Source organism: Haemorhous mexicanus, chromosome 2, assembly GCF_027477595.1.
Source record: "Haemorhous mexicanus isolate bHaeMex1 chromosome 2, bHaeMex1.pri, whole genome shotgun sequence".
NCBI classification, from domain to species: Eukaryota; Metazoa; Chordata; class Aves; order Passeriformes; family Fringillidae; genus Haemorhous; species Haemorhous mexicanus.
Window position 1 is genome coordinate 15293614 of NC_082342.1, and position 15765 is coordinate 15309378.

The 15765-nt window shown below is 43.9% G+C and overlaps 1 protein-coding gene across 1 annotated transcript in view; it reads right to left on the bottom strand.

The window, feature by feature from the left end:
• WNT11 (Wnt family member 11) overlaps positions 1–15490 on the bottom strand; it is a 28746-nt gene extending 13256 nt beyond the window's left edge. Inside the window, exons 1-4 of the mRNA XM_059873242.1 lie at positions 15211–15490; positions 5632–5867; positions 4755–5032; positions 2977–3269 (exon numbers count right to left, since the gene is read on the bottom strand). Of these exons, the coding sequence (XP_059729225.1) occupies positions 2977–3269; positions 4755–5032; positions 5632–5867; positions 15211–15293 (890 nt within the window). The 5' untranslated portion in view covers positions 15294–15490. The remainder of the gene's footprint in view (positions 1–2976; positions 3270–4754; positions 5033–5631; positions 5868–15210) is intronic.
• Between the last annotated feature and the right edge of the window lie 275 nt (positions 15491–15765).

The following is a 15765-nucleotide window of genomic DNA, read 5'->3' on the forward strand; positions in this document are numbered from 1 at the left end:
AGGGAGGAGGAAAAGGACTTTCCCTGGATATGCTGCAAAACTGCTCATTTTTTATCACAAAAATGCATCAATATAAATATTTTAACCAAGGAACAGGAAAAGGGGGTGTTAGTGGCATATTCCACATTTCTGCCTCCTTTGGAGGCAGAAGGCAGGGCTGGAAAATAGTGAAGATGCCCAGATCAAAGTCTCCTGAGCTGTGGACATAAGGGACTGCACTATACAGCCCTGGCATGGGCTGACCTCTGTACCCAGAAAAAGACCAGAAAGGTTATGGGAAGGTGGTTGAAGACAGAGCAGACCAAATGAGGGACCACAACAAAAAAAACCCAACAACCTTTTTTACTTCATTAGCAGGACTGGCCTTAAAAGCTAGGCTACTTGGAAACAGATCTACCTTCAGGAAATTTTTATGTACATAAAGATAAAATGTTCAATTGCCTCCAGGACATGACTCATTAAATAAAAACATGTTTGAGCTATTCCCATGTGAGCATTTTTACATCGTTCTGAAGCATAAACCACATTTTGCCATGCCCCCTCTCTAACAGCATTCCTTTTGGCTCCTTCTACCTTATCCCTGTAAGTAGACATTATCTCTGCAGCCCTGCAGCAAGCTGGAACAGAGGCACCACATTTAAAATGCATTTAGGCACCCTCTTCATGAGAGACAAATTGCAAAGAGAAAAAGGCATCCTTGGGAGGAGGAGACTAGGGTAGATCTCCTCTCTTTCCCTGCTCCCCCCAGGAAGCATGGACCAATCTTCTAACACACTGTGTGTATTTTACATTTATTTCCTCTAGTAATTTAGTTCAGGAAAGGAGTTGCTATGGATTATATAACACATGCCAATTTTGAAACACCAGGCATCTTCTCAAGAGGCTGCAGATGGACTGTAATGAAAACAAGCCCAATCACACATGACCTTAAAACTTGGCCTGAGTGGTGCCTGAAGCTCAGTACAGGACTATCTCACCCTCCTTCCCTCCCTTGGCCATCACCATCTTGCACATCTGAGAACGAGGAGTATTTTTTGACAAGTTCCTTTTGAAAGTCATCCTCTCCCGCCTTAATATCTTGGTCCTCTAAATCCCCACTCAATCTCACTTCCTGTGGACCCCTGGCTGGCAGGTTCACAATCGTGGCTGTCATCCAGCTCGGGATAAACGGATGCCTGCAACACACATTTTCCTTTCCTCAGAAGGAAAAAAAAATCATTCAGGACCTTGACATATTTTTCATCCCTAGATGGGATAAAAAGTTGAAATCTGCTGTAAAATAAGATTAGATGAAGAAGTCACACCTCCCTGTCCCTTGAAAGGATTTCAGCGAATGGAAAATGTTTTACTTGGCAAATCTGTAATGAATTCAACTTTGTTTTGACACAACCTCTTCATTTAATGCAACTCCTATAAAACTAATTTTCAAATATTCACTGATCTTTTTCCTTGCAAAACAGAAAGAGGTCAGAACAAAGAGGTCATTTTCAAGGCACAAATATGTCAAAATCCATACAAATCCACAAAAACTTCACTTTCCACTAAGATGACATTTTTTTCAGAAACCTGTTTCAATACATGCTTTTTCCTAGCTATTCTTAGTGACTTATAGACATCTTCACTTGATAATTAAAGTTCCACTGCTGAACTGGTGATAAAGGTCAGCCTGGTGTTCCCACCACAGAGCTGTCAGATATGTGCCATTGTAGAGCAGCCCAGGCATTGATGTCAGAGGATACAGGACATTAACTGTCATAAAGCATCAGGGGACAAAAAAGACAGTCTTGTCTCATTCAGCTGTCTTATCTACTGATCAGTTCCACCAGTTAAATGCTGATGCAGAATCACAGAATCATTTAGGCTGCAAAAGCCCTCTAAAATCATCGAGTCCACAGCACTGCCAAGCCCACCCCTAACCCATATCCCCCCATTCCCACATGCATATATAATTTATCTTGTCTGCATCTGGGTCATTTCATTTCAGAAAACCTTCTCTCCATAGAACCATAATGGTCCAAATACAAGTATGCCCACTACATTAAAAGGAACACATCCCAAAACAGGCCAGGCACATACTCCTTGCCACTTGCCTGAGCCTCCACTGTGAAATAACAGAAAGAGCAAAGAAGATTTATGAGAACTATCTAAAGAAAGGCAAACCAGCAAGAGACATTGAAATCCAGCCATTGCATTTAGCCAACAAAAATTAGGAAAATTCTGGAAACATACACTTTTTTGGCTGTTGATGGTTCAGCTCTAGAGAGATCAGATGGATCTGCTCACCTAGAGATGCTCAGATTGTTGAAATGTTGAATTAGTTTTTCTTGGAGGAAACTAAACAGATGGTGGGAAGAGAAAGGTATGTCTGCTGCTTGTGAAAGGGGATAGTATGCTGCCCAGTGGAGGCTGGGCTTGACCATAATGACCTTAAATCCCCAATATTAATGCAATAAATAAATTCCTCTGCAGATTCATAAGCAATACAAACACATTTATATGGACCCTTAATATGCAGTAGAAGAAAAAAAATATCATCTTTGTCATTTTGGGGTTGCTTTTTTTAAGGCAATCTAGGAATGCTGGTTCTAACTGGGTTAACATTTGCCTGCTTAGGGGAGCCTTAGAGTAACAACTCCTCTAATCAGCAGTGACTGCACGAAATTACTGAGACTCAACACAGTATAAAGCAGCTGCTTGGTCCTTACAAGTTCTCATGGAGGTAACCTGCCCAGGGAATTTCAAAATGTATCTTGTGCCTGATTGTGTAATGGAAAATGTGTCAGCAAGCCCTGTCTTAGCCACAGCCATCATTAACAGGGCTAGGAATTGGTAAGCCATACTGTATGTCAGAGATGTGCTTTACCTGCATGTATATGTCACCTCCTTGATTGCCCCTTATTCATACATGTCCCCCTCTTGCCCTTCTCTCTTTAGGGGCAGAGTACAGTGCAGAGTACCCACTGCAGAAGTCCTCACCTGTCCTGGGTCCCATGTGACCCCACTTTTTCATTCTTCATGCAGAAATCAGGTGAGCTCTGCAGGTAAATCAGCTCTGTCTCTTTGACTGGCCTGATATCAATATCCTTTGGCACAAGGTATTTGCGTGTGCCCATGGGCCGGTGAACAACCTTGGTGGCAGATAAATATTTGGTTTTGAGGTCCAATGCAATGTCTCGCAGTTCTTGAAGGCCTTTCCAACAGGTCTTGATAGAGCATGACCCAGAAACCCCATGGCACTTACATTTCATTTCAAGAGAGGCTTTCAAGACCTGCAAAAAGGAATGCAGGAGTTAGGAAATGCCCTTCTCTTGCAGCCAAACATCCCACAAGCTTGCTAATGAAGGAACTTCTTTAGCAGGAGCTGCTATAGAAAAGTTCTCATTTCTGCACAGGCAGTCTAGAGTGGCTCTTTGAAAGCAAATGAGATCCTACAGCTCTTTGGTGGTCACTATCAGTCCAGGGTACCCACTTTCACAAGGGCTCCTTTGCAGCCAGAAGACAGAAGAGTATTTTGAATTTTGATTAGATATCTATATTAGGCTGCATTTCCACCCTCTAAATTTCTAAGGAGATGAATATCAAAACATTCCGTAAATAGATCATTAACATCAATTTCAACCTCCAGCAGCTTTGGGCTTTGGTAAGAGAGATGTCATGGCTTTGTTGAATTCAGTGCACTCTCACCCTGCCTTTCTGCTGGTCATGGGGCCAAAATAGCCTTTTACTTTGATTCTGCAGTATTCTCATTTCAGTGGGGCATGGCAGGATGCTGCCAGGAAGGGCTGAATGCACCAGCCATGGCAACGCAATGTCCCAAACAAAAATGGGCCCTTTGCAATTGAAACAAAAAATCAAGACATTACAAAAATAAAATAAAATTGAAAAAAAAAAAACAACTCAAACCCCAAGCAAACAAACCAAATAGTGTGGGAATAGTAGGAAAAAAAAAAAAAAAAGAGCCAGAGAGGGAAACTTCAGCATAGTTGTGCTCTGCAAAGGTGGACTCAGCCTGTAGCTACACAGCAAGCTCCCAATGAGCTCAGCATGCTCCAAGTTTGTCTGCACAGGCAGCCCTGGAAAGACCAAGCTGTGCAGTAGGAGCAGTCTGTGGAACCACTGGAGGCTCAGAGATGGGTGCAGGGGCCAGTTTTATAGCCCTCCCCCAGCCATTTCTTCAGCTGTATTGACAGCTGCTATAAGGATTTGCACATCAGTGCACACCAGGCACTGCACATGGTAAATATTATCCCTCCACTGGATGCAAGCTGTTAAAAGCAGCTTGTGCCAGATATGAGAATAATCACTAGCATAGCAGTTTAAAAGGAAAAAAAAAAATCCTCCCTCCTGCCTGCAGGGAGGGTTGGAGGCAACTGCTGCTGGATGCATCTGGCAGACGATAATCCTCCACGTTTACACAGCACTTTGCCCCCACAGTGCCCCTGGCAGAGCACGATGGGACCCATCCCCACCACACCTCCTGGGGTAGGCAGAGCCTGAGCCAACACTGACTGTGCAGCAGGTGGCAATGAGACATCCCACCCACACCCATGGCTAAACAGGGCTAATAACAGCACTTGGGACTCCCTGAGTCACACAGTGAGTTACACAGCTACAGTTTTCAGCAGGCCAAAGGACTTCAGAGCACTCTTTGAGAAACCTGCTCCTTTCTCTAGCTGATAGAGACACTGAATCTCACCACGTGACCAACACTACAGATGATTGTACAAGTACAATAACTCTTGTGGATTTGTTACCTGTCTCCCTACTTCACTGTTGTGCAGATGCATCAGTTTATTGGCTTGTGATCCTGATTTTTTCATCTTCATGGGAGCATCTGAAAATTTGGACCCCATGATAAGACCATAGTTGAGGTTGTCTGCACATCCTCCCCATCGATACCCAGGTCCAGGTGTCTCACCTGGGATGGGACCACAGGAACAGCCAGGGAGGTCCCCGGTGGTGCAGGCTCTGGCAATGGTGTGGCTGATGGCAGCAGCAGAGAGGGCATATACAAATGCTGACTCCCTTGTGCCTGAAAGAGACAAGAACTCCAGCTCAGCCTCCTGGGCCAGATAAACATCCCCCAAAAAGAGACTCACACAGTCGGTGTCCCACAGAGCACCCAACACACCAACTCACTGCAGCTGAGATGTCCCATGGCACCACTAGTTTGGAGCACATCTAAGTGAGCTCTTCAACATAAGACAACAACCCAGCAGGGCAAGGAGTCACATGGATTTAGGCATCTTGTTCATTGTGGTGTGATTTGCTCTTGGAGCATGTGGTTAAGCCCTCCTGTGGACTCTCCTGCCTCCTTTTGCTCATCCCATGGCTCCCAGTGAGATGAGCAGACCAGAACTGCTCAACTGGTCCGCTTGGTAAGAATTGTGGTAGACAAGGTCTTGGATCCAAGAGCCTCTGGGCATGACTGGTACCGTAATGATGAATGTGGTCTCAGAGAACAGGACAAGTAGGCTTTGTAGTCCCTCCATGGCCTCCCAGGAGCAAGACCCTTCCTGCACCCACACACACACAAACACAAGCACACACACACACACACACACATACATACACACACACAGGTTGACTCTACTGACTGCAGTCCCAAGTGAGCCAGCAGTGCTGTTTTACCTCTGTCTAAGTCCAGCAGGTAGTTAGGAGCCAGCTCTATTGAAGAGCAGTTCCACCTCATGTCTGAGAAAGTTTTACGGCAGGTCTTTATCACTTCCCGTGCTGCCTGAATAATGGTCTGCATCAGCTCCAGGTTGCTGCGGCACAGCTGCACCTGAGAAACCACCAGGCCTTCAAGCTGCTTGCAGTGCTGGGTTTGATTCAGGGCCAAAGCCAAAGAAGTCTTGGACAGAGCTCTGAGGAGACAAGCACATGCACAAAAGCATTAAAACACAGTCTAGCTGTCTGCATTCACCTGACTTAATTGAAGCTTTCTGTAAATAGGTGCTTAGATAAAGCTGGTAAGAAAGATGAGCAACTATGAAGAGTGATTTATCTCATATAAAGTAGGTGTTTAAGGTTGGTGGGAAGAAACACCCTTTAGCAGTGTGCAATTCTCTCCATTACTGAGGGGAGGCTGCACAAACCTCCAGGGGTATATGTCAAATCAACTGGATGTATAAATCCTATGGGGAATGTTGTTTGCTGAAGAATGAAGAACATAGACCTCCCAACAGAGTAAAAAATGACCCATCAGTTCCATGATAAAAGAAATCTGGATCCTCCAAGACTGTGGCATTTGGGAGAAAAAGTAATGTTGGTGTTATCAGTATTTTGTATTCAGCATCTGTCTCACACACTCTCAAAGGATTATGCTAAATGCCATGTAATTAATTATGGAGAAAGTCCCCTGCAAGGCCTAGGGAAAAATCATCAAATTTGCAAAACATATGCTTTCACTTAGAGTTAATGCCAAGGGCCTCTACTGATTCAATCACTGCTGCAGATAGATAAGTCTGTTTCTCTAGTCTCCAAAAACCACAGTGCAAAAGCTCAGTGGGAATATGTGCAGAGAGAGCACCACAGCCAAATCTCAGAAGGGATCCAGCACATATGTTACCACGGAAGAAAAGAACAACATCCCACAGTGGTGGTTCATCTACTGTCCAATTGCCAACTTTTCCAGGTTAAAAAAAGAACAAATGCTGACAGGCATCTCACAGGGCTGTACTCTTCTTCCCTGAGCACCCAAAATGATCAGCAGAAGCCAACTGTGTAACTCTCTTTGTATCTTTTTGGCTTTCTTAGGGTAGTCATAAAAGTTATTAATTCCCATAAAACTACTTTCTAGCAGGCTGAATCAATAATCTGATGGCATCTGATCATGGCAACACAACTTTAACACATATTTCCTTCTGTGCTTGTTAAATGTGTTGGCTTTCAGATTCATCCCAAGCCATCTTGGTTAGTTTGGCTTATTAGCAAACACATTTTGGGGTGCATTTCACTTTATTACTGTAACATCCACATTCTTCAGAAGTTAAATGAGATGGAAACAGAGCTAAAATTGAGCCCTAACGAAAACTGGAGGTATTAAATCCTTGCTGGGGATGAATAGGCCGGCACTGATAAATTCCCAGGTGACTGGGAGTTTGGCATTTCTGGCACGAGATAAACAGTGGCAAACTTGGAAGGAAAACCACTGCTCTGAAAGCTATATAAATATATACTTCATACACATATTTAACAGGTCTGTTAAACATACTGCAAGCAGAAGTCATTGCTAGTGAATTTCAAGAGAAAGGAAAAAGTGGTGGATTTGGCAGTGTTAAGTTATTGGTTGGACTCAAGGATCATAGAGGTCCTTTCCAAACTAAATGGTTCTACGATTTAATCATCAGAAATTCTGCCCTGCAGTTCATCTTGTTCCCATACACACTGGAGTTCAAACAATGTTCCTTGTCTGGAGAGGGTCCCCTCCAGAAAGCAACTCATCCAGCCTTAGATGTGAACCTGAGCTGCTGGAGAAAAAACTTGTTGGTGACATACTGGTTGTTCAGGTATCTCAGAGATATCATGTCCTTGAAGGTAGAGAGATGAGTCTCTGAATAGTATGGCTGTCGCCTGACTGCAGACCTCTACAGTGGGGACCTCACAGTAGTCCTTCAGGATCCTTCTTTAGCTCATGGAAAGCAAAAAGCCACATCTAGGAAGCAGTTAGCCTTTTGTGCTTTTGAGACCTACAGTTGTCACCGACATGTTTTATGAAAAATCCTTTCTTTAGGATTTTTCCCTCCTGAGAAGCTGAGAGGCCTCAAGAACAAACTGTAAACAATTCCTGTCTGCTGCTGTGGAATGCAACAGGGGAATCTGTGATTGGTCTCATCTAGTTGTTTCTAATTAATGGCCAATCACAGTTCACCTGTGCAGACTGTCTCGGTCAGAGACAAGCCTTTGTTATTCATTCCTTTCCTATTCTTAGCTTAGCCTTCTGATGAAATCTTTTCTTCTATTATTTTAGTATAGTTTTAATATATTATCTATCATAAAATAATAAATCAAACCTTCTGATACATAGAGTCAACTTTCTCATCTCTTCCCTCATCCTGGGACCCTTGTAGACAATACCACATACAGTAAGATACCATCATGACTCAGAAGTGCTCATTTTCTGCTCTGTACAGGAAACCCAGACACCGAGCAGGGACACAGACCTCTGAATGGTATAAGCACAGAGCTTGAATGAGATATGAGCACTTGACACCAGGAATATGTGAAAAGTTATCCCAGAAAGCCTCAGCAACTCCCAGGAATGAGCTGAAACACAAATCAGGCAAGAGGCCAAAGCAGCTCATCAGTAATAGAGTATAAATGTTAAAAACTCCAGCACTGCAGGTCCCAGCAGGAAGGGAAACAAGCAGGGTGTGGCAGGAGCAGTGAGAGAACTTCACAGCCTGAGCTTCAGGAAAATGAGGAACATTCCAAGTCTCTGAGAGAGGCTGTACTACGAGGCAGCAGCTCAGTTTTCTAATCAGACGTGTCAGGTGGCACTTGAGAGGCCTTGGAATGTTTTGGCTGGCCCTCCAGAAGGATGCATGCATGTATCTCCCAGGTCCTACACTACATTTTCTGATCCTTTCTAGAGGTCTTCAGCCTCTTTGAAGGATTTGGAAGGCTACATTGAGGTACCCCCATCTCACCATTAAGAACAGTCATGAATAGCACAAATAACCACCTACAGTTAGGGAAGAAAGCAGAATTCAGACCGAAACTCATCCTCAGTGTGAAAAAACAGGACGTGATGGAATGAGACTGTATTATTATAGATGGCTTGAAGTGATCACCATTAGAGAAGCAGTTTTATAGTGCAACAAGAAAACCATTTACTTCATGGAAGAGGAAAAATACCTTCTGATTGGTAAGAACTCAGTAAATGGCAGCAATGGCTGTTTCTCATAGAATGAGCTGAGCTCCAGGAAGCCCACCAAGAATAAAACTGCAAGATGCAGGAAGGTGTTTTCTGAGCATCTCCCTAAACTTCATGTCTTTGCTTGTGAGAACCTATAATTGGAAACATCTCCAAGCATCGGGAGGAAAAATTAAAAGGTAATGGAGATGGAAAAGAAAACTCAGTTACTGTAGTCACTTGCTGAGACTGAAAAGTGCATTTATATATCACAGATCAGGACTTTGAGAAGCCAATTAGGTCATCTATTCCATGCCCTGAGAATCTAGGTTTGCCCAGTCTCTGTCCTACATTTAGGAATATCTTCTTCACTCCATGTCACCCTGTGGAAATGCACTGCCCCTCCCTGGTTTCCAAATTCTGGCAGCATCAGGGGATGGATACCCACTTCCTGCACTGACATTATTGGGAAACAATATCCATTTGTGGAAAGAAAAACATCCCCCAGGAGAGGCTTGTCCATGGTAGGATTTGGTGGTGGGTCTCTGGCCTTTCTTCACGCAGTCTCCACAGATCACCAGCACTGGGAGGGAAACTGGAGCTAATGGGGCACAGCCAGCCTTGAAATCCAGCCCTCAAGGGCATGATTAGAAGAACATCCTTCAACCTGGGAAAAAAAATCCCTGACAAACATCTCTCTGTGAATTCACACTCTTCATCTGAAAAAGGGATTTTACCTGCTTTCACCCTGGAAATGCTGTTTTTCACGGTTTCCTCCTGATAACATTCTCACTTAATTCTCTTGCCCCATCCTTCATTCTCCAGGAAACCAAGGGGTGGTTGTTTCACGTTTTTTTAAAATATGCATATTTGATCCATCCCTTCAAATAAACAGGGCCTAAACCAAACATCTCCTGATCTATATATATAACACAGCAGGTCTTTCAACTGAAGTTTTGGATACTGACAGAAAACCATGAACATGTTTACAAAGGAAATAAGCATAGATGGATCATGACATTCGTTTACTCTTTTAATTATGTCAGGCAGTTATTAAATTCATTTGAAAGCATTAATGCTCTGCAGTGTTAGGTCCTTTGAGAGGTTTGGGCCCATTCCTGCATGTCTGGGCCCCAAGAGAGTACTGTTCATGGAAAGTGCAGGTTAGGAAGAAGCACCTTCAGATGTTAGCAGAGATATCAATGAAAGTCATATATGGTTTGGTTTACAAGGTACCCTGTGAGTAGGACGCTGCTCCTGGTCAAGCCAAAGAGAGGAAAAAGTCCTTTAATTGAGCAGCAAAACATTGGTGTCCTTTAAAACACACTTCTCTCTGAAGGCATCTCCCCACCCTCCCTTGTGTGACATGATCTGAGAAAGTCTCGCAAAGGGACTGCTGGTGAAACAGTGAACTTCTACTCCAAATTACCAGCTTTGCTTTCTGAAAAGGCATTCTTTTTAATGCCTATTCCTAAACTCCTCAATCTTGCAGGGATTTGGGTGACACAAAAGATTTAGACAAAATTACATGGCTGTGGAGAGTGAAGTATGTGGTAAAAGTTAATAAAGAGAGGCAGAGATTAAGAGTTCTTTTTGTATTTGATTTCATTGAAAGTTTTTAATCTGCAGGAGCCTCATTTTCTCAGGTTTTCATGTGGAAAAGGCTTGCAGGGGAGTTACAATAACATTGTCTAAGCTCCTGTCAAAGGCAGCTCATCCCCCTGCCACCGTCCTGCATCAGTTCCAGTCTGGGGACCACAAATCCTGGGAAAGACACCACATCCCCTGGTAAATGCTTCCCCTGGTTCTGCAAGGGCTTTTCAAACACAGAAGTAGGATTTATGTGGTTTAAAAAAAAAAAAAAAAGAAAAAAAAAGAAAGAAGAGGAAGAGTGAGAGAAGTGTGTGTGGGGGGAAACCAACTCTGAACTAAAGCTTAAAATAAGAGCTGTTTTCAGATACAGTGCCAAATTCAGTGCTGGCAGTAGTGGGCACAAGGCTGTTGACTTCATGCCCAAGCTTGAATGAAGTCAATGCCAGCAGGGAGTTGGCTCACTGAGTGCCGAGGAAGGCCATGGAGCTTTGTCAACTTTTCCTGAGCTGCCTGTGGGGCGAAGAGCAAACTTCAAAGACATGGTACTCCCCTTTCCTCACCCCCAGCCTACTCCCCTCCTGCCATCCCCATCCTGCAGTTCTTTCACAGCAGCTCATCTAGCAGTCCCTTGCCAGGCAGACAGTCTCCTCACAGGCGCCCATGTCTCCACGTCCCAGCTTCCTCCCACCACTTATTGAAGGAGAGAAGCAGGAGCTGCCAGGAAGCACAAAATCTTTCCATTTTCTCCCCTGCTTTTTGCTGGCTGCAGAAGGGCTGCTCAAGGTTGGTGGGCTGGGGGACATCCTATGTTCACCAAAAGGTGTGGTTAAGCTACCTTTTGCTTCTACAGGGCTGCAGTTTATCCACAGGAATTGTGCAGCAATAGCTGGGAATGGAGCTCAGCTGGGGATTGCTCCAGAGCACATGAGACAAAACTGGGTCACCACAATGGGGACAGGCAGAGACTTCCTGAAGTGACCAAGCTCCACCTAAAAATGATGGTATTCTTAATGCCAGCACTTGCCATCCTGGGCATATTCTGTAAGCCATGAAAAAAAGAGAAACCAACAAAAAAACCCAACCAACCAACCAAAGACAAACTAACAAAAGAAACAAAATCCCCAAAAAACTCAAAAACAAACAAACAAAAAAAAGACACAAAACCCAAACAAAACAAACCTAAAAATAACCAGCCCAAATCACTTGCTGTGTTTGGCTTATTTGCAACCACCTTGAAGAGGACATTCAATACAGAGTGACAGAGGAGATGACAATCCCTGTGGAGCGCCTCAGAAGCTACTCTGTGCCTGGACATCCCAACACCTGCACACCTTTGGGGCATGCACATCTGGCTGCAGCTCCCTCTAATGCTCATCTGTTTTTCAGTTCTACCCAAATAAGTTGCTCCAGCACCTGCTTGGTCAAACCCAAACTCTCCTGGGAAAGCCGAATGGATTGCAAAAGCAGATGGGGAAGGTGATAGAATTCCTAGATGCATTGGCCCTAAGACATATCTCATGAAACCAATGGCTGCCTCACCTTCCCAGCAACTGTGACAAAACAACACTGAGCACCACAAAATGATGTAACCTCCCCACATACCTGCTTTGCTCTCAGGATGGGAAAGTGTTTGCAAAAAAAGGACGCAGGGTCTCATATACATTGAAGAGAGAGGCTGAATCTCCACAACAATCCTGATCCAGCAAAGATCTGGAACCATACTCTGGCTTTACACCTGAGTAGCTCTCTGGAGCTTAGATGAAAGAGCACAAGATATGAAATTTCTCCGGCAAGAGAAATGTATACAAGAGCAAGAGCATGTGTACAAGATGCTGATTGTCCACACACCATGCTGAATGTTTGGTGGGGCGCAGCACCAGCTTCCAACAGATGGGAATTCGGACCATAGAATTCATAAAAATAAGTCAAGAAAAATAAGTAATTTCTTTTTTTACCTTCACCCTGCTTTGACTAATTTTAGGGCATATTTGTGTTACTGAGAAGTTCTAAATGGCTGAAAATTGTGTTTTTCTTCTTCCCCTCCCCCTGCAATTACATCACACACTGAATCAAAATTAAATTTCCTATCACCTTTCTTATCAGTCACTCCTCATCTCCAGGCTGGTGAAACCCACCTCCTTATCTCTCCCTTCCCCTCCCAAATCCTCTTTGAAGCTCACGTCTGGCACCATGTGTACAAAAATGATGCAGTGGGCAGACCAGTGAGAAAATCCCAAAACTGAAAACATCACCTAGCACTTTCCTCCTTCTTCATCCCATGCTTTTTCCCCACCTCTCTGTTCATGAGCAAGAGAAGGAAGGAGCAGATTCAATTGTATGGCACCCAAAATATCAGTCCAGAGCTGGGATAAGCAGGTCTGAGCTATTACTCAGTATTTGGTACTCTGTTTTCCAAGAACTTACCCATGCAATTGCTAAGGACAATCCTGGAACCCCGAGAAAAAAAGAGTGATGGGGAGTGGGGAAAATTAGCCTGTGTTTCCATAGGAAAATAAGGGTGGGGAAATGAGGAGAAAGAGCAAACAAAAGAAAAACCAAACCACATTTTGTGAATTTCCGGCTGCCAGCATCCCAGTTGCAAAGTACTGTGGACAGAGAGTGCCGGTCTCTGCCAGGTTTTAAACAGGTGTGAGGGGAGCTCAGTGGTGCATCTGCATGCCATTCATGCTTCAAATACCACTTTAATCCCAGCTTTCATCTTTCCCACTCACTTTTTGATAGGGGGGATATGTCTGCTGGGAAGTAGAGGAGCAGCAACTGTGGTGTCTTGCCTCCAGCTGCTTTTCCCCCCACTCATCCCCAAAAGCAACCCCTGCAGCTTAACCACAGAGCAGCCCAAAGGCTGCTTTTGACAGCAAAGCTATTAGGGACCTTTCCCTGCCTCCCAGAACTTTTCATGTCTATGGCTTGTCACCATACTATCAGGTTCCTTCTGGAGCCCATCTCACCCCTGCCCTTCGAAGGAACCCAAGCCCTTCACTCATGATTAAGTATCTTGCCTAAGTGGGACATCAATGCCAAGCATATGGACAAGTCCCTCCAGTCAGTCATGGTTCTGCACTTAAAAGCCTTGCTGAATCAGGGTGCAACAAAACAGCTTTATTTCTGTGCTGTACAGAAAGAAACATTGCAAAGGAGTCCCATGGACATGTTGCTAAATGTCCTTCAGAAAGGAGATGCCTGCCTTTCCTGGTGCTGGATGGAGGCAGAGCTGAGAGCCTAAACACTGGAGGAAGTTGGTGGAAAGAAACAGGTGGGTTATGTAATTGAGCTCTTGCTGACTACTACAAGGTGTAAAGCCAAGGCAGTGAAGAGCAAACCAGATCCTTACTCTCCTCTACTTCCAAGATAGTCCTTAGACTATGGAGACAGCAGATGGAAGATTATGGAATGGTTTGGGTTGGAAGGAACCTTAAAAATCATCTAGTTCCTATCTTCCTGCCACAGGCAAGCTTGCCACCTTGAAAGATGCCCTAAAGTAGGTGACTATTCCTCCCAGCTGACCATATGCATTTAATCACCATGTGGAGAGATTCACCATGCTTCTCTTTATGGATATAAAAGGCAGATGTGTGGCTTCTAGCAGCTCCCTGCAGTACACAGCATCGCCAGAGGCTTTCACTTAACATTTCTGTTGGATGTCTCTGTTTGGAGAAGATGAATTGCCATCTGGAAGGTCCTCTCTTCCCTGACTGCATCATGGGGAGTAAAAACACTGGCTCCAATGGGATACCTGAATCTGCAGATATCCAAATTTAAGCCTTTATAAAAAGTGGCATGAGTAGAGCTTCACGTGACAATGATTGGAACAGCAGAATGGCAATTAGACATAGCATGAAGTCTGTGGCAAAAGGAGCAGCAAAACAGGAACCTCTTTTCCAAGTTTCACCACCTATCCCAAAGATCCTTGCTTCAATGCACTACACAGTCTTCCTGGCATTGTATATTATTGTGCCTTTTTTTCTACCAAAGATGCACGTTTGAGGAAAACCCATATTCCCTTACTTATTTTGTGCCCAGCTCCAAACCCAAGTAGAAAAGACAAATCACTCATCAATGTTGTGAAACCAGATTGGCTTTGGAGTGGCCTGTTTGTTTATTTTGCAGCAAGCAACTAACCGATTGCTTGTTTAAGCAAAGAAATGAGATGGTGATGTTTTCACTTTGCAGTACATTGCCTCCAAGGAAACTCAGTCCTGACTTGATCACAGTCCCTGGTATTTTTTCACCCTCCTCTCCCCTCCTCACTTCATTTTTAACACCTTTCACAAAATCCAAAGGTTAAAAGGTCCAGAAAAAACCATGTTATCTGTCAAGCATCCCTTGTGGTTGGAGATGGGCAGCATTATCTCAGCTGCCATCCCTACTGCTCTCAGTTCCAACTCAGCACAACCAGGGGTCCTGGTGGGAGAGTTTCCCAGCATAGCAGGAGCTAATGCTAGGAGCTTCATTAAGTGGCTCATGTGAGCATTCAAGTGTGTGCCTTTCCCTTGGTATCAAAGAGGAGAAAAAAACCCAAATGAGCCTAAATCATGCATATTTTAGAAAGAAGACTGAGACATTGTTAGCATAAGCCCCTAGTACACACACTTGAAATCAATCAATGCCTGGAGAATTGCAGTGCTTGCTGCTCTTTAAACAGTTTACAGCATGCCTCAAATAGCAGTTGTAGAAACAGGTAAGAGACCAGCAATTCCTACAAAAACATTAAAAATGCAGAGATAGAGCCAGATACTTACATCCATTTTATCCCATAGCAAAGTCCTGTCTGCAGAATCAAAAACAGAAAACCAGCTAAGAAAAATCGCAGACTTGGCTTCATTTTCTCCACTTTCTCCTGCTAGCCAAAGGAAATCAGCTTCTCCGAAGAAATTTGTTTTTCAAAAAGGAGTTTTCTTAATATTTTGTGCAATGTATTTTCCTTCAGTTTGGGTATTGCTCGTTCTTGGAGATGAACAACCTGAAAGGAGAAAGAGCCCGAGCTATGGTTAACTCTGAAGTTCAGCGAGTCACTGTGAGAGAGAAATCTATTATCCAAATTGCAAAGGAGTGGCTTATGAATCATGAAAAGGTTTGGATTATCCCTTCTCAGTCCTCTCCCTTGCCAAGCCTCGATACAACCTTTCGAGTCAACAGACAGACAAACCGTATGGGTTGAATTACACAGAGTTATGGTCTGATTGTGTGTTTCCATTTAACCCTGCACATGGCAAGACTTCATTCGCTGCTTCACTTTACTGGGTTTTTTTCCTTCCCCTCTCCAAAAAGTTTGTGCAATTGCTTAGGAAGAAGAA